Source organism: Brassica rapa, chromosome A06 (genome assembly GCF_000309985.2).
Source record: "Brassica rapa cultivar Chiifu-401-42 chromosome A06, CAAS_Brap_v3.01, whole genome shotgun sequence".
Taxonomy (NCBI): Eukaryota; Viridiplantae; Streptophyta; class Magnoliopsida; order Brassicales; family Brassicaceae; genus Brassica; species Brassica rapa.
This window is the reverse complement of record NC_024800.2, coordinates 12,112,991-12,135,344: the sequence shown is the minus strand read 5'-3', so window position 1 is coordinate 12,135,344 and position 22,354 is coordinate 12,112,991. Positions and strand designations below refer to the sequence as shown.

General features: G+C 31.2%; 3 protein-coding genes across 4 annotated transcripts in view; 2 read left to right on the top strand and 1 right to left on the bottom strand.

Annotated features, from left to right (window-relative positions):
- LOC103873306 overlaps nucleotides 1-22,354 on the top strand; it is a 728,778-nt gene that overhangs the window by 361,986 nt on the left and 344,438 nt on the right. The window lies entirely within an intron of this gene.
- On the top strand, nucleotides 3,745-5,895 carry LOC103873412 (DDB1- and CUL4-associated factor 8). Of its 2 annotated transcripts, none has more exons than XM_009151817.3 (5): nucleotides 3,745-4,002; nucleotides 4,191-4,442; nucleotides 4,514-4,657; nucleotides 4,740-5,444; nucleotides 5,515-5,895. In XM_009151817.3, the coding sequence occupies exons 1-5, from the start codon at nucleotides 3,898-3,900 to the stop codon at nucleotides 5,740-5,742; spliced, it is 1,434 nt and encodes a 477-aa protein (XP_009150065.1). In that variant the 5' UTR covers nucleotides 3,745-3,897; the 3' UTR covers nucleotides 5,743-5,895. The 2 variants fall into 2 exon arrangements, with proteins under 2 accessions (XP_009150065.1, XP_033128507.1); XM_033272616.1 differs by having other exon boundaries at nucleotides 3,806-4,002; nucleotides 4,185-4,442.
- Nucleotides 6,107-11,284, bottom strand: LOC103873411 (uncharacterized protein DDB_G0283357). Its single transcript, XM_009151816.3, has 13 exons — nucleotides 10,838-11,284; nucleotides 10,302-10,406; nucleotides 9,951-10,078; nucleotides 9,706-9,856; nucleotides 9,529-9,638; nucleotides 9,328-9,411; nucleotides 9,181-9,229; nucleotides 8,986-9,077; nucleotides 8,731-8,857; nucleotides 8,358-8,422; nucleotides 6,919-8,282; nucleotides 6,726-6,836; nucleotides 6,107-6,648 (listed from the first exon to the last, which is right to left on the bottom strand). Exons 2-13 carry the CDS (start codon nucleotides 10,392-10,394, stop codon nucleotides 6,311-6,313), a joined length of 2,712 nt encoding a protein of 903 aa, XP_009150064.1. The 5' UTR covers nucleotides 10,395-10,406; nucleotides 10,838-11,284; the 3' UTR covers nucleotides 6,107-6,310.

Here is a 22,354-nt window from a genome sequence, read left to right as displayed (position 1 = left end):
GTGACCATCACTGATTTTCCTTACCTATTTCACGATTGAGGTAATACATGCATTCACATATTTTGTTAAATAATGTTTTTAATTTCTCTAGATGATCTCTTTGCTATTGCTCATAATAGGATTGGAAACGAAGACTTCTGAAGGCATTATTGACAGCAGTTATTTTGTCTCTATTTTTTATTTTCTTTTGTTTTCTTATACATTGTTCCTTTTCTATTTTATTAGACTATTGATTATGTTTCATTTAATATTATATTTATAATTTACCCGCATGCAAACAAATATACAATTTAATTTTAAAGTCCATCGCATATAAATTTATATTGACATACTAAAATTCTTAGCTATAATCCGTACTTTCTTACATATATTTTTTTTACTATGACTTTAACTTTTATTATGTCTACATATTAAAAGTTATAATACTTTAAAAATCTTCTTGCTCCGAGCAGGGCGCGGGTTATCACCTAGTTTACATTATACTGTAAGTGTTTTGCATTTATATGTCTAATATATAAGAGACTATTTTCAAAGAATTTAGGTCAATCATATGTTGATACTTCAGGGAAAATGTTGCTTTAAATCATTTCAAGTCAATCTTTTTTATTTTACAATCAGTGTCTTCTTCGTCTCTTTCTCGATGTCAATTTTTTTTCTACAACATGAATCTATTTCGTCATCCCTGCAAATTTGTAGATGCTTCCTGTACATTTAATAGCATAAATTACATAATCAACGTTTTGACCCTTCGACTCTTCTTCCTATTCATTTAGGTTGATTTACATATAGATCTAGTGACAGTGAATATGATTCTCATTTTTCTCGCCCTCAGGTTTATGGCTTGTGATTTGTTTTTGCTAGCTTATATGTATGATCTTTGTCTTCGATTTTCTTTGGATCGATGGCTTATTCACATTAGGTTATAGAACAACTTCAGTTTTTTTTTAAAAAAAAAGAAGACAGAAATAGAACAACTTCAGCAAATACCTGATCTGAACACAATGTTTCATTCCTTTAGGTTATAAGAAAGACTTGCAACTTGCAAGAAAAAATATGGAGGTTGCTTCATAGAGTAGCAATCTCATGTTGAAGTCATGCATCCTGATGGGTTGGTACTACGTACTTTGGTTGGGTTAGAATCTCAAAACACTATATTGGTTTGTGAGTTTCAGAAAGTATGAGAACTTTGCTTTAAATTTCTATGCATGATGATGAATCTCAAAGTCCACACAGAAATTAAGGTAAGGGTTTATGTTAACGTATGTAACAAGCAACTAATGGAAATAATGAATGTCTACTGATGATTTTGTGTGGAAAGTAAGTGTTTTATTAATATTATGATTTGATACAAGAGTGGCGAGTCTGGGATATCAGAGATAAGAGAGTAAAAGTGTATTGAGCATAGTTTCGAAGTGTTAAGTCTTGGATCCCTTTCTCCTTCTCCTTGGTTCTCTTTTTATAGATGTTGAGGGGTGGATCGTAATTACGACATGGTCTGCGGCGAGTATCAAGTACCTTGAAGATCATCTTTAATGTGTAGATCCTCTTTACATTTGGTTTGACCATGTCAGCTCGGCATGGATTATATTCTAAGCTTGGGATGGGTCTTCAACTTTCGTGGGCTAATCTTGAAACACTCCGACCCATAAATATTTGGAAAGCCTTTGGAAATTCGAAGTAAAGTTGGGATCATCAAGTAAACATACTAAATACATAACCGTTATTAATAAAACCGATTTAAATAACGCAGGCAATAAGAATAAAGTTCGTAAAACTCCCATACAGTCCACAAAGTATGATACCAAGTCCTGATGATCTTCATTGTCCCGCACTCCGGTCCAAACAACTACTCCTTATCTGCATCACAAAAGGAGGCATGGACATACAAAAGTACTCAGTGAGGATATTCAAACCTGCTAACATGCAACCCGTAACATATCTAATATTAACAAATAATTCCATGCTAGAAACCTAACATTCCATTCCGTTCTAGCAACCTAACATTATATTTCCTTCTCCTACTTAACCATTTTCGTTTAACTAGTCATTAAACCATTCTAATATTTAAACATCATTTTAACGATTTTGTTTAACAAGTTTGAAGTTGTTAGTTTTCTGGTGTCAAATTTTCCTTTTAAAAATGTTAATGTATTAATTGGTTATCTAAAAATAAGTTGAGTACTAAATGGGAAGATGAAATATCTTATTTAGTAAAAAAAGTTATAAACTAATAATGTTCGGATTAGGTATTTATTATTTTATACAGCTATCTTATATATTAAAACAGAAGTCACAACTTTGATTCATGTGTGATTTTTTAAAAAATGGACCTAATAAACATATTCCTAAGAAGTCATGTTACATTTAATCTCTAATCTTATCATTTAAATTTTGGACCTACCAGAAATTTTTATTGGGGTATCAAAAATTGGATCTAAAGAATAGATGATCCATTAGATTTATAGATAATATAAATTTAATAGATATAATTTAATGTTGTAATACTATGCCTTCATATATAATATTACATATTTAAATATTTTTTGATGTTAACTTTTAAAATTATAAAGATTTTTTTTAAATAACAAAAATCATATTATCTAAAAATGATTAATATTTACTACCTTAAACCAATGAAAACTAATTTTAAACTATATAGTTTATTTTAAAAACTAAACAAAAACTATATGTTTAATTATTTACTCGATAATATAAATCTATGAAGCGAAATGTTTAATTTTAAAAAAACTTTCTAAATTTTTGAAATGTTACAATATCTTTCAATATGACAATAAAAAAATATTTTACTAATCTTTATATATATAGTTACGATTTTAATAATGAAATAATAATCCGAAAATATATATATATATATAGAAGAAGAAGATACAAATACATGTGAAAATTTAAAACAATCTATTCAATGAAAAAAATATAATAAAATATTTTAAAAATTGATAGACACATATATTATAATATGTACCAATTTAGAATTGAAAATAAAATATTTATATAAAAATAAATAAAAACAAAAACATCTGCGGTTGCGCGGATCGAGATCTAGTTAATTCTTAAAAAGTTTCCTTTTTAGATTGTTCTATTTTCAAATATATTTCTTTATAGATTAAGTAAATAGTTAGCTCTACTCTATATAAATTAATCACATTTTAGAAGTTTTACTTTCATATTATTTTATTATGTATTATTTTGTGTATAAAAATATGTTTCACAGAATTAAGATGTAATTTTTGTCAGAATCTAAATAATATCCATTATTCTTTGTTTAGATTTTTTAGCTTGTGTATCCCTGTTTTGTAGCAACAGCTTGTAACAACTCACGCAATATATTTCAAAGTAAATACAACAGAACAGTCAAGGAAAAATTTCCATTCTTATAATTTTAGATAGAATTTTACTAAATATTATCAATATATATTGAAATTAAAAGAATATAAAAATAATTTCATTGTGGATATAAGCCAATAATACAATGTTTTTGTACTTATATAATATATATATGTATTAATTTATAATTTTAATGAGACATATATTTACCTAAAATATCTCTTAAGATCATTTTTACTATCTTAATGAGTTGTGTCATATTTTGAACCGGTCCAACTCGGAAAATAATATTTATCGAGTTTCCACTGTATATTTTAATAGCAAATAAAAATTATATGAGGTAGTTTTTGGAATTTTTTTCCCTTCCAAATTGGTAAAAAGAAAATGAAACAAACTACAAATCAAATGTGGGTTTGGGACTTGTGATGCGTATGCCGTTTAGAGTGGATAAAACAACAGTACGTCACGGTTCGATTGCCGCAGACGACAGGATGTCCGTGTCGGAGATATTGGCGAAAGGAAAAGCATAGTGAGACTACCTGACTCGTACAAATGGCGAAAGGAAGAGGAAGCGATGAAGGGTTCAGGGAGATATTCAAGAGGGAGATGGGCTTCTCTCATCCGAGGTCAATCTCTCGTCGAATCTCCGCCTCTGAGGTTCTCGTTTTTCTCTCTCTCTCGGGGAGGGTAAAGTTTGGTTCTTTTATGTCATAAGTATCAGAAAGTCTTGTCATTTTTCTGGATTTCTACTTTGAATTCATGGATGGTAGTGGTCATTTCCAGGTAGAAAGTGTCTAGAGAACGATCTTGAGTCCACACAATGTATTGATTTTGGCTAGTTTCAGGGGATAGTGAAGAAACTCGATGTATACGGGAAGTTAAATGGGCATGAAGGATGCGTCAATGCTGTGGAGTTCAGTTCCACTGCAGATATTCTTGTTTCGGGCTCTGATGATCGACAAATCATGCTCTGGAACTTGTTGAATGGAACCAGGACGCTGACTTATCCTTCCGGCCACTGTGAAAATGTGTTTCAGACTAAGTTCATGCCCTTCACAGATGACCGGACCATCATAACATCTGGTGCTGACGGACAAGTATGTGTCTGTTTTAAAATCATATATAGTATAGTTGATTTAAATCATCTGGTGTTGATTCCATTTTGCAGGTAAGACTTGGTCAGATCCTGGAAAATGGTAAAGTGGAGACGAAAAGACTCGGGAGGCACCGTGGTCGCGTGTACAAGCTTGCTGTTTTGCCTGGAGATCCTAACGTATTCTACAGCTGCGGCGAAGATGGTTTTGTTCAACATGTTGTTCTCTCTCATTCTCTATGGTATACTCATTTCTCAATCTCAGGTTTTCTGAACTTGTCTTTGTTTCTTCATCGGACAGTTTGATATACGAAGCAACAGTTCCACTACGGTTTTGTATTCCTCTCCGTTCACACACGGATGCAGGAGACATCACTCCAGCAGTAGAATCAGACTTAACTCTATAGCCATAGATCCCAGGAACCCACATTATCTTGCGGTTGGGGGTTCCGACGAATACGCACGAGTTTACGACACTAGAAGAGTACAGCTAGCTCCCGTATGTCGCCACATCGTACCAGACGCGCCTGTGAACACCTTTTGTCCTCGTCATCTCCGGGAAACCAACAGCGTTCACGTCACGGGGGTGGCATATTCCAAAGCCAGCGAACTACTGGTCTCTTACAACGACGAGCTCATTTATCTGTTTGAGAAAAACATGGGTTTCGGTTCGTCCCCCGTTGGTATCTCTGCAGAGAAACTACAGGAAATGGAAGAACCGCAGGTGTATACAGGTCACCGCAACGCGCAAACGGTTAAAGGAGTGAACTTTATGGGTCCAAATGATGAATACGTGATGAGTGGTTCAGACTGTGGTCACATCTTTATATGGAAGAAGAGAGGAGGTAAGCTTGTGCGGGCAATGTTGGGTGATAGGCGAGTGGTGAATCAGCTTGAGTCTCACCCGCACATAACGTTTCTTGCGTCCTGCGGTATTGAAAGAAGCGTTAAGCTCTGGACTCCAGTGTCAAACGATGTTATGTCTCTCCCAGAAAACATCGAAAAGGTAATAATCACATCTCCTCTGGACCAATGTGTTTCCAGACACTGAAGATGTGTTGTTTTGGGGAAAGCAGGTAACGGAATCGAACAGGGTAGGAAGAGAAGAGCAGTCGAGGGTGACATTGACCCCTGAAGTAATCATGCATGTTCTGCGGCTACAGAGACGTCAGACATCGGCTTTTACAGAGAGGAGATACGTTTTGACTGACGTGGACGGTGATGAAGAAAATGAAGCTCAGTTTATTTCAGGGTTAGTAGCTGGCGATGTTGACTCTTCAGAAAGAGAGTGTAATGTCAGCTAAAGTCCTAAACTAGTGTGCGATATATATACATAGTAAGAGTACAAGTGTTCTCTTTCATGTGTTTGAAATTTACTTGTGGGAGTATTTTACTTGTGTTTTGTAACTCTTAAGTAATGAAAATAAGAAAGAGGGACGGTTAGTGATCTTGCAAAAGGAAATCTCCTGATTAAGCTGGAAATCAACGGTTAAAACACAAAAGGACGTATCATAATCGTCACTCACAAGTCAAAAACTCGTGATCTACTAAGGAACTAACAACTCTTAATAAAAGGATATTGTCTAAATACTCAGCTATTGCCACTTTTTATTACTAGTACATTTTTGGCTTCGGTTAAGTTTAAACACACATGCAATCTCTTACAAATTCTCCAATGCCATTTATCTGTATTTCTTATTTGCAACCAAAAATGTAACCATACAAAAATTCTAATAGTTGAAAAGCAAAAAAAAAAAACTGAGTTAATCTATCAAGTCAAACAATTCATATAGAAATGTGGCCCTTAGTCGTTCAAAAAAAAGAAAAAGAAATGTGGCCCTTTTTAATGTACAGTTTGTTTCAGGAGACCTACTAAGGCCATTGTTTGTTTAGTAAAAAATAATGATCTGAGACTGAAGGAGTAAAGTTGTTAGCATTGACTTGTTGTTGTTGTGCAGCCTGAGACCTCTGCGCCAACAACTGATGAAGTCTTGCCTCCTTCTCAAAGGAATTTAGCTGAGAATAGAAACCTGATCTCATATCAAACTCTGCTCCAGTTTCCATCCCATTCTGGATTCTTCCTCTTCCAACCGCTAAAATTGCTGGATCAATAAACTCTATGTCTCCTGCAGTATTCAAATTGCTACTTGGAGGTGGTACATGATACGAGTTCCTTAACACAGAGGACGACGAGTCATGCAAACGAGTTCCTACAAATACAATGTGCTATTAGTATCAGCCTACGCAAAGCTAACACTAACTCATCGTTAAGAGTGTAATATGATACCTGAAACGAAATCAGAAGACATGTTCGCTCTTTCATGTGAAGGGAAACCAGGAGGAGGTAATTTGCTGGGAGCAGGAAATCCAGGAGGAGCAGAAACTTGGGACCTCACAGCTGCAAGACGACAACGGTGACAAGTTTAGAAATGCAGATGAATAAACAATCTTGAAGAAGTAGCGATATGATCTTTACTAACCAGGACTTTTGTAAGAAGAGAATCCAGGACTAGCAGCAAACTGTTCATATCCACCAGAATAATTAGAAGCAAAACCATTTTGACTCCCAAACTTATCATGATAGATATCCCGATTCTCTCCAAACTCCTGGATAGGCTGACCTCTTGACAACTGCCCATATATGCTGTAGGTATTATTATTATTATTATTATTATTGTCATATGCTTGATTATTTGATTCTTCATGCCGAGCAAAAGAGAATCTGGACTGGTCATTACGCTGCTTTAGAAGGTTAGACTGTTCCAGAGAACTGCCCCAATGATCACTCTGGCCAAGTAACTTTGCAAAATTGGGTGGCATAGTCAAGGATTCATCCCAGGGGTCAAAGTCCAAAATGTTTGAAATTATATCATTCTCTGCACTCTGAATGTTGTTCCTGCCTTCAGTATTAGCAAATAGAGAATGCTGCATACTGGAACCGGATCTGGAAGTCTCAGAAAATCCATTTGGATGATGCACTCTATCGCTACCTATTTCAAAGGAGGGCCCTGTATGTGAATCAAATCCACCAGAAGTTTCCCTGGTCTGGAAAGGACGAGAAGCAGTATGAACTGAATCCAGGATGGAACTTGATGGAGTACACCTATTAGTGGAGTGGCTAACAGCCTGTACATCACGCCTACTACTATTGATTGATGATAGACCATCCACTTCCAACGCTGAGTTGACTTGCACCTGGGATTGCAAATCTGATCTCCAATCCCACTCTCCACTTGAACCAGGAATCCTATTCTGTGATACGTCAGCTTCTGCACCAGTGTTTGTAGGAGGATTGTTTCTGCACTGCTCAAGATCTGGTACATTGTTACCAGGTTGTCTAATAGAACCTTGATCACAATAAGCACCGGAAGCCACTGGAACACCAGGGTCTTCATCTTTAGCATTTGTAGTTATCCCCATCCATGCAACCTCAGCCGCCAAGTTACTAACATTAGGTACATCTTCAGCGATTTCATTTGTACTATCAAAAGAATTCTCAACAGCTGAAGGCTCCTCGACGACTCTGCTATCGTAGGAAGATTCTACTATACAGGATACTTGATTACTACTCGGATCTCTATTAGGTGATACAGTTCTCTTGGACCCAGGATCAACTGCAATATTATTCTGCGAAGGCTTCGACATACCCGGTTTGCTTTTCTGAGCCAATGTTCGACTTTCTTCCTTATGAGGTGGTTTCTGAAGAGTGTTACTAGTGGATACATGCGAATGAGCTGCCTTTGCAGTAGGCTTAGCCAAAGTTCCATTCTCCGATGTAGATCTATGATTGTCCAAAGATCCATTTGACGCAGCCAAAGATTGCTGATTTGTTATACGAGTCCCCCTGCAAGACATTTTCGTTTTTATAAATGAACCATTAAAAACTTCACCAATACAACTGCTTGTGACACAGACTTACCATGATGCTGCAGCAGGAAGAGCAGTAGATCTAACAGAGCTCCCACTAGGTGCTGCAGTGACAGTCTGCAAAACAAATTGTACTAAATATGAAGAATCAATCTCAGACAGCATTGCTGTAATACAGAAATCCAAGGAGAACAATAAATCATTCAGAAAATACATTTCCACAATTCGTATAGCAGGGGTAAGTTTTTACATAATGCTGCATACTCTACTCAAGTTTGCAGTGAGCAATATTAAGATGCATTTAACCATATATGACTGGTCATAGGAGATCAAAATTGAATATCTTAAATTTTCTCTGAAACAAAGGAAGCAAGCCAGATAGCATCTTATGCATCAAGGTAGTGTAGAAACTTTATAGAGCTTACAATAGAAGGAACTTTTTCAATTGGTTTTGCAGTAGAACTGTCACTGCAATAAGCATCCAATGGTGGAGGTAGCACGCTCCCTGAACGGTTTTGCGGAGTATTTGTTGCTCCAGTGATTTGCTGAACTCTGCTCATTCAAAATTACTAAAAGCCTTAATTAATCGTCCAAAATATGAAAACTCCCGTCAATATATACGCTAGGGATAGTAAATGTGTACAACACGAAACCTTAGAATATATATGGATTAAAATTACCTTGTATGGGCAGGTATGATCTCATCTTTTGTAAAACTATCCTCTTGGGAACCAACCTCATGCAAATAGAGGCAGTCAGGATTGTTGCATGCCTGGAAATAAAAACAAACAATCCATAATCAAATAATATCAATTGCAACGAAAGAAAAAAACTTAAGATCCATAGAGTAGAACAAGAGTGCCTATCGGACATACCACATTTCTTAACCACGCATGACAATACTTGGTTGTCCCAAAACATCCCCTGCAGTATAGGAAGAAAAAACGATCATGAGCTCAATAAAGATAATTTACTTTTGTGCACAACGAGTGTCGAACAACAGGACGTTCGGCATGACTTACTTCAGTCCTTTACCATCCAAGATAAACCCATGAACAGACTGAATGCATCTGACAGCCTCTTCCTCTTTAGCATAAGTGATATATCTGGAGTCATACCCGTTTACAATCAGAAAGAACAATAATGGAAAACAAACATTTAAGGAAATCAAGTCATGTTAAAACAGAAACGTAGTTGATAACACTAGTAAAAATAAAACTTACACACTACATGTGTTGTTAGGGAACTGTTGGATGAGACCCGTTGCTGTCCTGGACATGGAAACCTTAAGAACCTTTCCATACTGACCAAAATAGTCTTTACGCTGGAGGATCTGGGAAAAGAAAAAACCCCATTAGTAAGCAGATGAGTATGAAATAATTAAAAGTTTGAGAGAATACATCTTCATCTGCTAGTTCAATGGGCAACCCGACAATGTAAACAAGATTTCTTTGAACCACTCGGACATTGGCTAGTTGCTTTCTGCCTTCAGAAGGTTTCAATTTTGACTTCTGTGTCTTTTTGCGATCCATGTTCCCTTCAGAGTTCAGTCTGAGAACAGGAATATATATATATATATATAGAAAAAATCAGCACAACAAAACAAAACCGCCAAAAAGACAACAGATGAGGTGTATATCTCAACCTCTCGGGATCAACAGTCATCCCGACAATTTTTTCCTTGTCATAGGGAGTGCGGCAAGCAGGACAACGCCCTTCTGATTGATCTTTCTCGGCCATGTCGATTATGTGATGCCAACACCAAACACAAATCTGAAAGAGATTGGTGTAAATACATACAAGATCGCAGAACAAAAGAAAATGATCTCTAACAATAGCTATCACAAAACATGGTTTTTAACATAACCATCATCTACAATATTTATATATATGCCCATAGATATACACCAAGACACAAGATTCAAAGTAAAGAATAAAAAGCTATCACAGTCAGTTCTACACAATGCATGCATGGACATGTAAAAGAGAGAGAGACCTGATAGCCACATTTGCAAGGATTCAATTGCTGGTCAGTGAGATCCATCTCCTCTGCACACAAAGGGCAAGTCTTCTCACCGTAGTCACTCATGGTTAGTTACTCCTGAATAAGACAAAAGAAAGCAAATGCGATATGAATAACAAAGCATATGCTAAAAACAGACAAGAATAATAAACCTACGTTCGTTCGATTCGAGTTAGGATAATTAACTGCGCTCTATATTGCTAATAAGCTAAACAGTGGCAATTCAACTGATTAATGATTATGAAATTTCTCTAAAGGAACGAAACTTTCAGATCGATATCGAGAATCAGAAAACCCAAATGTTAGAAAGGGCTCTCCGTAATTAAATCAGTGCATGCGATTGCGACGGTTCAACAGTCGAATCGTAAGCGGAAAGACAATCGACGATTCAATATTTACAGAAAAATCTAGTGCGTAAAATCAAAATCTCCGATGAGATTAGTAAAACCCAAACGATCCCGAAAAGAATTAGGGGGTTTTGAGATCCGGAAATGAGAAATCGAACATACGAGTGAAGGAAAGATGGATCGGGATTTGGGAGAAGTGGGAAGTGGAGATTGCGAGAGAGAGAGAAACGGATGGATGGCTGTGATTTTGGCCGCAGGCTTTTGAATATCTCTCTCTCTCTTCTGTCACAGATCCGCGTCGTTGTCTTGGTTGAATAATAATACAGTACTACCAAAGGGTTTACTGTACCCTTATATTCTTCCTTTATTACGATTCTATCACTACCCACCCATTCGATCACCTCCGGTTTAAGTTTTTTTTTTTTTTTTTGTGTGTGGTTGCTGTTAACCAAATAATTTTGCGGAAAAAAGAAAATTAATGTTTGTTGACTCGATTATATTGAGTCAATTTTTTTTTGAGCAAACATTAAATTTAGAGAAATTTGACTTTTATTAAAAGAACAAGACCCGAGTAGTTTTGTTTGATGTTTTAATTTAATAAAAACCATAAAATAATAAATTATTTTAATATAGTTTTTTTCTATATATTGTTTGAGATTTATCAATACTATTAAAACTGAAAGGCCTTTTTTGAAGCCCCCTTGGAGTTTTGAAGTATTTACAGATCTCTGCCACTTGATTATTTAAACCTATGCTTTTAATTAAATATTTAGAATCTTTTTTCTTTTAGTTTAATTAATTTACCATGACTAAGTATTTTTTTTTACTCTGTGTTGCTAGAAAGAAAAAAATAAACCTAAAACAGCGGAAAGGCGATAGGAATAGCGATTTTGAAATTCTGAAGATGAGAGTCGAACTTAGCCTAGATCTGATTATTGTGTCGGTTCCTATGGCTCATTATCACATGTTTTGTCCTCCGGTCATTCTGATTATGAAGAAGATGGTGAAAATGTTTAATTTGGGTTTCACGAGATGTGGTATAATGGAAAAATGAGTTACGATTGAGGATATATCTATGGGATTACCAGGATCTCATTAGAGATTTTCGGAAAGGAGTCAAGGAAGATAGAGGAGTTTATCGATCAATTCTTTGAAAATATGGACATTTTAATTGTGAATTAAAAAAAAAAATTGTAAGATCACAGTTTTCAAAAACTAAGGAAGGAAGATTCATAGTTCACTAAATGCTACACGTTTTATTGCGAGGAATCATAAGGGTTGGGTTTCTTTAACAGGAAATCAAAGATCTATGATCTGGCTACTTTTGGGAAAGAATGATGGAGATGTATCATGATCGTACTCTGGTTATACACAAATGGTGATGATTCTGGGTTCTCTAAACAAATCATACGAGGTGATGATTCTGGGTTCTCTAAAGGAATGGCGTTTTAATGATTCAATATGATTATTGGTTCTCTAAAGGAATCATATGAGGTCAGTTATGGTTATGGATTTTTATTTTTGAACGGAACATATATATGTATTGTAGTTGCTGGTAAAAATATAGTTATGGGGTGGGTGATGTATAGGGATTCTCGGTATGGAAGTTATTGGAGTTGTCGCTTTAAGGTCTGCTCTAGCTTATGGTATTGTGGCCTTTACTTATCAAACAATGCAGAATGGAGTTGGTCTTTTTGAGTTCTCATATATGGTATCTTATGAATGGGGTTATAAAGCTTTTGGTTTCATTCATTCGGTCAAGTGAAATACATTTTAAGAAGGTGCTTAAGCCAAAACCATCACATGAATGAAGGAGTTAAGTGAGCTGGGAAATGAACCAGTTGTTCCTTGGTCTGTAATTTTAAAATTTCGAATAAAATTGGTAGATGGTGGTTGCAGAGTACTATGATTACTTTTTTCATTGGATTTACGTAGCTTTTTAATAGTGAGATTATGCACTTTGACTCTGTTGTAATACCAGTTCGTTATGAGATTTAGCCATATATTATCAATGACACTATGCCAAGAGATTTTATTGTAGTAACCAATATTTAACTGTATATTCAAAACAATCAATTTTAGAAATATTAACATAATAATTAAAAATTAGTAAGATTCCTAATTAACCATAAAATATTCCTAATATATAGGAAGATATATATCGCTATTGTTTTGGTATATGGTTAGATTTTGAAAAAAAATATGTTCATATTCCCCAAACAAAGATCAATCCTATGAGCACTCTTAATTTTTTTTAAAAGATACTATCAGTTTTAGAAATCAACCAAAATTTTTAATTTTATCAAATGTAACAATATGAAATTTTACGATGTTGAAAATTCATGCATCACACATTTTAGAATATTACATTTAAATATAAACCGTTTTATATTTATTTATATCTATAATGATTACTTTATCAATACATATTTCCAAAAAGAAAATACTTTTATCATTTGTGATTAACAAACATGCAGAAACTATTAACTAATCTTAATATCGCTAATATTAGTCCAGAAACAGATTACTAATTAACCCACATTTCAGATTTGCTATTATACCAATATAAATCTAAAATATATATAGAAAATAAATTATGAAAATTAATTATACTTTTTAAAATAGTTTAAATACTTTCAATATTTCTCTACAATTCCAGAATATATAATTAACGACTTTATGAGTAGATTAAAAACCAAAATATTGTTATAAATGAAATTAACAATTAATAAAAATTCATATATTTATTTAACCAAATAAATCCAATTGAATATCCATATAATCCAAAAATAAACAACTAACCAACAACTTTGATATTCTATTTCGATGTAGTATACTATATGAAAAACCCATAGAGATTGGTAATATTTTTTTATAAATAATATTTAGTACCTGACAAAACATTAAACATGTGGAAGCCCATTTGGTCCAGTAATTTGATTAAGTGTTCATTAATGATTCTACACCCGCAGGTTTGGGGTTTAAACCCCAGAAAATACCAAATTATGCAGATTATGGAGAAATATGTTACAACAGATCTTCAGTTTGGTGCATGTCGTACCATCGAACATGAATCTCATAGGACGGCTTGGAGTGATGCAGTCAGGCGTGTATTCTCACAAGGTGATAGAATTGTCGGCTGTAAAATCATCTATGTAATATTCTCATCATTGTAATAGCATAATTAATCAGACGTTAAAAAAAACATTAAACAGTAAACCCATATTAATAGTAACGATTTTAACAACAACGATTTGTTCTCAATTTTAATATAATAGATTTTGAAACTTAGTAAACCAAACAACTTGGTGATATATGTGAAATAACTTTATCAAAGTTTTGTAATATTTATAAGATAAAAAGCCACAAATTTATGGCTCACATAATGATATAAAATTGATATAATATAGTAATACAAAATTTTGCCCTTTCATATTTTACACATCTAATAAAACATATCATTTACTTCTTTTAGTTCAAATTTAAAATACATATAATAATCAATAAACTATAATATATTATAAAATTTACTAAAGATAAATCCCGTGCTTTTAAAGCGCTGGTCAAAACCACAATCGAACATTGTTATCCGAACAAAACTGAAAACAAAATAACCAAACCAAAACCAAAACCAAAACAAAAAAACAAATTCATAAATAAATGAACGGTTCATATATCTCTTGAACCAAAAACTAAAACCCATTATCGAACCGAGACCAAATCGAAAACAAGAAAAAAAGAAAATTTGGAACTGAACCGAAAACCAAACAGCTAGATCTAAACATATTAGTGAACATACATACGGGTTATTAAATTTGTTAACAAAAAGTAATCCCGCGCTTTTAAAGCGCGGGTCAAAATCTAGTTTTATAATTAAAACTCGTTTTCACACATAAGTTCAAGTTAATATTTGTATTTTATAATTATGCTGCATTGATGAATTGTTATAAACTTTGTACTTAAGAGTAGAGAAAATACTATACCTAAACGTTTAAACTCAACACACCCCGAAATAAGAAAATGAATGAAAATTAAAAAGAAATGAAAATCAAATACACCAATCGAGTCAATGACAACGTTATACATGTTCTTATGTAATAATTTAATGTTTTATTAAATAAGTCTTTAAATTTTATTTTGTTAGGATTTTATAAAAAGGAAAACATTTTATTTTATAAATCTTCTTTTTATTTACAATAAAAATCTTAAATATTCTTTTTCAAATTTTTTAAAGATTTTAGAAAAGGAAAACTACTGTCATATAACCTATTACAATTATCTTTTTTTCGAATTTCAGAAAAATAGAAATTGCTATCAAATAATTATTTTAGTTATTAATAAATAATTTTAAAATTAATATTTCTACAATTCGTATCAATACTAATTTTACACTTCTTTTGTAAAATAAATAATTTTTAGTATCATGTTCATCATCAAATACTCTCTTAAAAATATTATCAAATAAATTTTTTAGGACTTAAAAATATGATACAAATTTCTTTTGTTTAAATTTTTTTTTTATTAAAAATGAAAACAACTATCAAATATTCTTTTACAGTTTTTTAGGATTTTAGAAAACAAAATTAATATTACATTATCTTTTACAATTATATTTTGCCTAGGGTTTAAAAAATATAAAATTTCTATCAAATAATTATTTGCAGTTAATATTAACTATTTTAAAAACTTGTCATTTTCAAAATTAGTTTTTCAATATCACTAATATTTTTTAAAAAATTCTTGTTAATTAAATAATTGTTACTATCATGTTTTTAGTTAAAATTATTTTTAGTTAAAATTACTATTAAATAAAATTTTACAACTTCCTATGGTCAAGATTAAAAAAAAAATATTAATTGGTTAAGAATATATATATATATATATATTTTAGAAATCTCTTTTTTTTTATAACATCTTACTTTATTGATTTCAAATCAATGTAATAGATTACATGAAACATAAACTACAGTAAACATATTGTTAAGAAGAACTTTTAACAGAGAAAGCAATAACACGATGCTTCCTAACGTATTCGTAGGATAGGCTGATTCGCTAACTTTCCTCCACTTTGTTCTTGGTCTTGTAAGATCTATCTTTCGGTTCTCATTCCTTTTGAGTAGATGCCTTTTTTTCTTTTAATAGATCTTTCGATGCGATCCATCTGTTACATCGCGATCTGTTCCAAACACTCTCGCTGCAGGAGATAACATGTTTTGTTGTAATTGTCCATGGAGATAATATTATTTTGCTTTGAACCCAATATAGCTGAATCTTCAATTTATTTTGTTGTGGGAACATCTTGCGGCTCCTTAATGCTGCTTCTGTTTCAGAATTGACAAATCCTTTTGAGAAAATCATAAAAACCTTCCTATTATACTCCGGTGCCGTTGCTTCCTCATTATCAGACTCCTTGGTCTTTATAATGGTTCGAGAAACCATAAACAGATTCATCACGGACCTTACTAACTCCAAAAGAACCATCGAACCCATAGTAAGATATGAAATAAATGGCAGGCTCCTCTTTAATCTACCAGGCAAGATCGTTGATGAAAACAAAACCATAATAAGTGGTTTACAAAACAGCACCATCTTCAACGGAGGTGGCCATGGCGGCTTTGTAAAAACATTCGATTGGAATCTAAGTAAATCATCATGCCAGTAGACTGACGAAACAAAACCAACAGATTGAAGATATAGACATACCCCAACTGCCCTAAATAAGAAGCCATCAATTTTGGAAATTGGAGGACAAAGACCATCACTAAACCACCGGTACCGGAAAGCTTGTGTCGGAGAAATACTCATCCCGAAGGAGAGAAGCATCGCATCATTATCGGAACCGAATATCAAAGGCCCATACCGAAATCACCACAAAATCATCGACATGATCAAAAGAAACCCACCATTGTCATCAGAATTGGGAGAGTCTTGAGTACAAAATTTCCAAATCTTCCATAACAATATCATCTTGGCCAACGACATACTAGTCACACTGTGTAAAGAAATAGAAATAACTTGGATTAAAATATTTGAAGTTAATTTTGGTTTATATTTTTAACACAAAATTATTAGAAAGTAAATTTAGTTAATTATAAGAAAAATAAGATTATCTTTACATTTTTATTCTATTTAAACTTTTTAAAATGAAATTATTATTTTATAATTAGTTTTTCTTTTAGATTTTATACAAATATTCTATTTTAATAAAAAAATTATGTTTAGATTTTTTTATATATTCAGTCTTATACGTACAAACACATATTCATCATATTCACACATACTTATGTACGACAACAACATCAAAACTAAAAGTTATGTTAGCATCATAAGATGTAATAATAATAATAAAAAAATTGAGTTGTATCAAGAAATTAAAAGAAAATACTCAAGTAATACTTTTCATGTAAATACTATTGTGTTTTGTAAAAATAATATATGAAAGCTTAAAACCTAAATATAGATGTGAAATATTTGTAGCTATTTTTGGTCATAATTTTTTAACATACAATTATCTATTAAAAAAAGAAAGTTAGTTACTTATAAGAAAATAATAAGAGTACTTTTACAATTTTCTTTTAATTAGGCTTTTAAAAAAGTAATATTACTTATTTTAAAGTTAGTTTTTCTTCATTTTTTTATTAAATAATTTATAATAAGAGTGATTTTACAATTCGTTTTTGTTTAACATTTTTTCCTTAAAAGTTAATATTTTTATTTTATAATTATCTATCTTTAGTATCCTTTAAAACATTATAATAAATAATAATAATAAAAATAATAATAAGACTATTAAATAGTATTTATAATTAATTTTTAAGAAAAATTGTTTTTATTATTTTAGTACATATATTTTATTTAATACATATCACATTTTTAAATATATAACTAACATGTGTCAAAATAATGTTAATTGGAAAAATTTTATGTTTACCACTTTCATGGTACCACTTTTCATTTTACCACCACTAACGTGACATTTTCAAAAATATGTTCTTTGTTAAGTGGCAGAAGACTCTTATTCATGTGTTATCTATATATATAAAATAAAACATTATTTAAATAAAAAAAATAGAAAATAATATTTTTTTATGTTTTCGAATTATACTTTTTCAAATTCAAACTTTTTTATAATTTTATTTTTCGAATTTTTTTTTATATATTTTTCAAATTTCTTTTTGAAAATCGAAAATTGTGTTTGAAACTATTTTTAAAATTTTTAAGTATTTATTTATATATTTATTAGAATCCTAAATTTCACATTCCAAAAACCCTACCCCACCCTTAACTCTAAACCCTAAGTCTAGATTAGTTAACCCTATGAGTGTATAAGTGTCTTTTACCCTTCATTAAAAGTGAGGGTAAAAGTAGTTAGTGCAAACATGAAAAGTAGTACTATGAATGTGGTATTTGTTGTAATTTCCCATGTTAATTAACAACTTTAAAAAACTAAGCTTTATATAAATAATAATAATAATAATAATAATAATAATAAGACTATTAAATAATATTTTTAATTAATTTTTAATTATGAGATAGATTAACACATGTCACAATCTTAAAATATATAATTGTCATGTGTCGCGATCATGTTAATTAGCAACTTTGAAAAACCAAATTTTATATAATAAGATATCAGCCCTATTGTATCCTTATTATGTTGATCCATTTGGACTTTCAGTATCCCTAAATTACTTAAAATTATATTTTATACTAGGGGTTGGTCCGCCCTACGGACGGGTGAGTTTACATTAAAACTATTTATATTTAAATATTATAAATCATTGAAATTTTATTTTATATTTAAAATAATAAATATAATCTGTTTTTATTCTAAGATCATATGGTAATTTTTTTTGATGAGATTTCAAATTTATTGAACTATCAAAAGAATGTTATATACAAATCAGACATTTTTAATAACTGAAAACTCTTCTGTAGATGTAAAAACTACTCATAAGTTGTTACTTCAAACCATCTTCTTAATAACCCTTCCATCTTATGATTTGGCTTGTACTGGAGTGAACTAATCATGTTCTTCACTACCTTGTTTATTAGCCCTCACATGTTGTTTGTAGAAGTTCTCGGCTTCTTGTTTATTAGTCTTCGCATATCGTAAATTTTATTTTGTTCGTTTGAGTTGACCACTAACAATATTTTTGTTAGAGAACACAAAATTATTAAATAAAAAATTAAGGAAAATAAAATAATTTGTATTTTTTGTTTGATTTCTATTTCAATTTCATATAGTTGAAAAAAATATAAAGTAAGAATAGCTACTTTTTCCTAAGAGTATCAGATTTTTCAATAATTAGTTCCATATAGTTGAAAAAAAATATAAAGTACTAATTTCATATTATTACAATAACTATTTTTCACAAAAATAAATTAATATACCAACTCCAAGCCAAATCATTGAAAATCAAATATAATGTGATAAAATTATAAAATTTAATTTTTAAAATAATAGACAAATAGTTTCAACAATGTCATAAATAATAATTAGTACATATTATGTAACAACAAATGATGTTTTATAATATATGTTTGTTTCAGTTTATATTAGATTTTTAATTTATAAAAGGGTACATTTATTATTTTAGTTAAAAATGACTTCTATAATATTTAAAAATTACTTATGTAAAATATTTAGTATACATTAATAATTTAAATTTATTATAATTTGTTGAATATGTATTTAGTAAAATCTTTTTCTAATTCGGAGACTCTTTAATCTTGCAACTTACGCTTTATTCTTGTTTATTTAAACCGTTGTGGCATGTAATGAGATTGTTTACTTGAGGATTAGTGATAAATAGTTGTATCGTAAAGATAACTGTGTTGTAAAGGATAATGGTCTACTCATCAATATATCATTGCCTAAATTATAAAATCTTTTATGTTTTTATTTGGAGGCTTAACATTTTATTATTATTATGTTTTCGTTGTAGCTGAAAGAGTGTATTGACAATGATATGCAACACTAAGTCGATAAGGCAAACTTAAATCCAGTTTTGGTGTTATATTATTCTTGTTTCAAGTAGAAACTCTGAGTCTCTGACTTTGTTGTGTTCTTATAGAATGTACATAATCAAGATGTTTTAATTTAATAAAAACCATAAAATAATAAATTATTTTAATATAGTTTTTTTCTATATATTGTTTGAGATTTATCAATACTATTAAAACTGAAAGGCCTTTTTTGAAGCCCCCTTGGAGTTTTGAAGTATTTACAGATCTCTGCCACTTGATTATTTAAACCTATGCTTTTAATTAAATATTTAGAATCTTTTTTCTTTTAGTTTAATTAATTTACCATGACTAAGTATTTTTTTTACTCTGTGTTGCTAGAAAGAAAAAAATAAACCTAAAACAGCGGAAAGGCGATAGGAATAGCGATTTTGAAATTCTGAAGATGAGAGTCGAACTTAGCCTAGATCTGATTATTGTGTCGGTTCCTATGGCTCATTATCACATGTTTTGTCCTCCAGTCATTCTGATTATGAAGAAGATGGTGAAAATGTTTAATTTGGGTTTCACGAGATGTGGTATAATGGAAAAATGAGTTACGATTGAGGATATATCTATGGGATTACCAGGATCTCATTAGAGATTTTCGGAAAGGAGTCAAGGAAGATAGAGGAGTTTATCGATCAATTCTTTGAAAATATGGACATTTTAATTGTGAAATCAAAAAAAAAAGTTGTAAGATCACAGTTTTCAAAAACTAAGGAAGGAAGATTCATAGTTCACTAAATGCTACACGTTTTATTGCGAGGAATCATAAGGGTTGGGTTTCTTTAACAGGAAATCAAAGATCTATGATCTGGCTACTTTTGGGAAAGAATGATGGAGATGTATCATGATCGTACTCTGGTTATACACAAATGGTGATGATTCTGGGTTCTCTAAACAAATCATACGAGGTGATGATTCTGGGTTCTCTAAAGGAATGGCGTTTTAATGATTCAATATGATTATTGGTTCTCTAAAGGAATCATATGAGGTCAGTTATGGTTATGGATTTTTATTTTTGAACGGAACATATATATGTATTGTAGTTGCTGGTAAAAATATAGTTATGGGGTGGGTGATGTATAGGGATTCTCGGTATGGAAGTTATTGGAGTTGTCGCTTTAAGGTCTGCTCTAGCTTATGGTATTGTGGCCTTTACTTATCAAACAATGCAGAATGGAGTTGGTCTTTTTGAGTTCTCATATATGGTATCTTATGAATGGGGTTATAAAGCTTTTGGTTTCATTCATTCGGTCAAGTGAAATACATTTTAAGAAGGTGCTTAAGCCAAAACCATCACATGAATGAAGGAGTTAAGTGAGCTGGGAAATGAACCAGTTGTTCCTTGGTCTGTAATTTTAAAATTTCGAATAAAATTGGTAGATGGTGGTTGCAGAGTACTATGATTACTTTTTTCATTGGATTTACGTAGCTTTTTAATAGTGAGATTATGCACTTTGACTCTGTTGTAATACCAGTTCGTTATGAGATTTAGCCATATATTATCAATGACACTATGCCAAGAGATTTTATTGTAGTAACCAATATTTAACTGTATATTCAAAACAATCAATTTTAGAAATATTAACATAATAATTAAAAATTAGTAAGATTCCTAATTAACCATAAAATATTCCTAATATATAGGAAGATATATATCGCTATTGTTTTGGTATATGGTTAGATTTTGAAAAAAAATATGTTCATATTCCCCAAACAAAGATCAATCCTATGAGCACTCTTAATTTTTTTTAAAAGATACTATCAGTTTTAGAAATCAACCAAAATTTTTAATTTTATCAAATGTAACAATATGAAATTTTACGATGTTGAAAATTCATGCATCACACATTTTAGAATATTACATTTAAATATAAACCGTTTTATATTTATTTATATCTATAATGATTACTTTATCAATACATATTTCCAAAAAGAAAATACTTTTATCATTTGTGATTAACAAACATGCAGAAACTATTAACTAATCTTAATATCGCTAATATTAGTCCAGAAACAGATTACTAATTAACCCACATTTCAGATTTGCTATTATACCAATATAAATCTAAAATATATATAGAAAATAAATTATGAAAATTAATTATACTTTTTAAAATAGTTTAAATACTTTCAATATTTCTCTACAATTCCAGAATATATAATTAACGACTTTATGAGTAGATTAAAAACCAAAATATTGTTATAAATGAAATTAACAATTAATAAAAATTCATATATTTATTTAACCAAATAAATCCAATTGAATATCCATATAATCCAAAAATAAACAACTAACCAACAACTTTGATATTCTATTTCGATGTAGTATACTATATGAAAAACCCATAGAGATTGGTAATATTTTTTTATAAATAATATTTAGTACCTGACAAAACATTAAACATGTGGAAGCCCATTTGGTCCAGTAATTTGATTAAGTGTTCATTAATGATTCTACACCCGCAGGTTTGGGGTTTAAACCCCAGAAAATACCAAATTATGCAGATTATGGAGAAATATGTTACAACAGATCTTCAGTTTGGTGCATGTCGTACCATCGAACATGAATCTCATAGGACGGCTTGGAGTGATGCAGTCAGGCGTGTATTCTCACAAGGTGATAGAATTGTCGGCTGTAAAATCATCTATGTAATATTCTCATCA

Excerpts from the sequence above, each read along its gene's own strand:
- LOC103873412 (XM_033272616.1), top strand. The coding sequence starts at position 3,898 with ATGGCGAAAGGAAGAGGAAGCGATGAAGGGTTCAGGGAGATATTCAAG. Across the intron at positions 4,443-4,513 it reads CATCTGGTGCTGACGGACAA|GTAAGACTTGGTCAGATCCT; the intron begins GTATGTGTCTGT and ends TCCATTTTGCAG. Across the intron at positions 5,445-5,514 it reads TCCCAGAAAACATCGAAAAG|GTAACGGAATCGAACAGGGT; the intron begins GTAATAATCACA and ends TGGGGAAAGCAG.
- LOC103873411 (XM_009151816.3), bottom strand. The coding sequence starts at position 10,394 with ATGAGTGACTACGGTGAGAAGACTTGCCCTTTGTGTGCAGAGGAGATG. Across the intron at positions 9,230-9,327 it reads TTGGATGGTAAAGGACTGAA|GGGATGTTTTGGGACAACCA; the intron begins GTAAGTCATGCC and ends CCTATACTGCAG. Across the intron at positions 8,283-8,357 it reads CTTCCTGCTGCAGCATCATG|GGGGACTCGTATAACAAATC; the intron begins GTAAGTCTGTGT and ends AATGTCTTGCAG.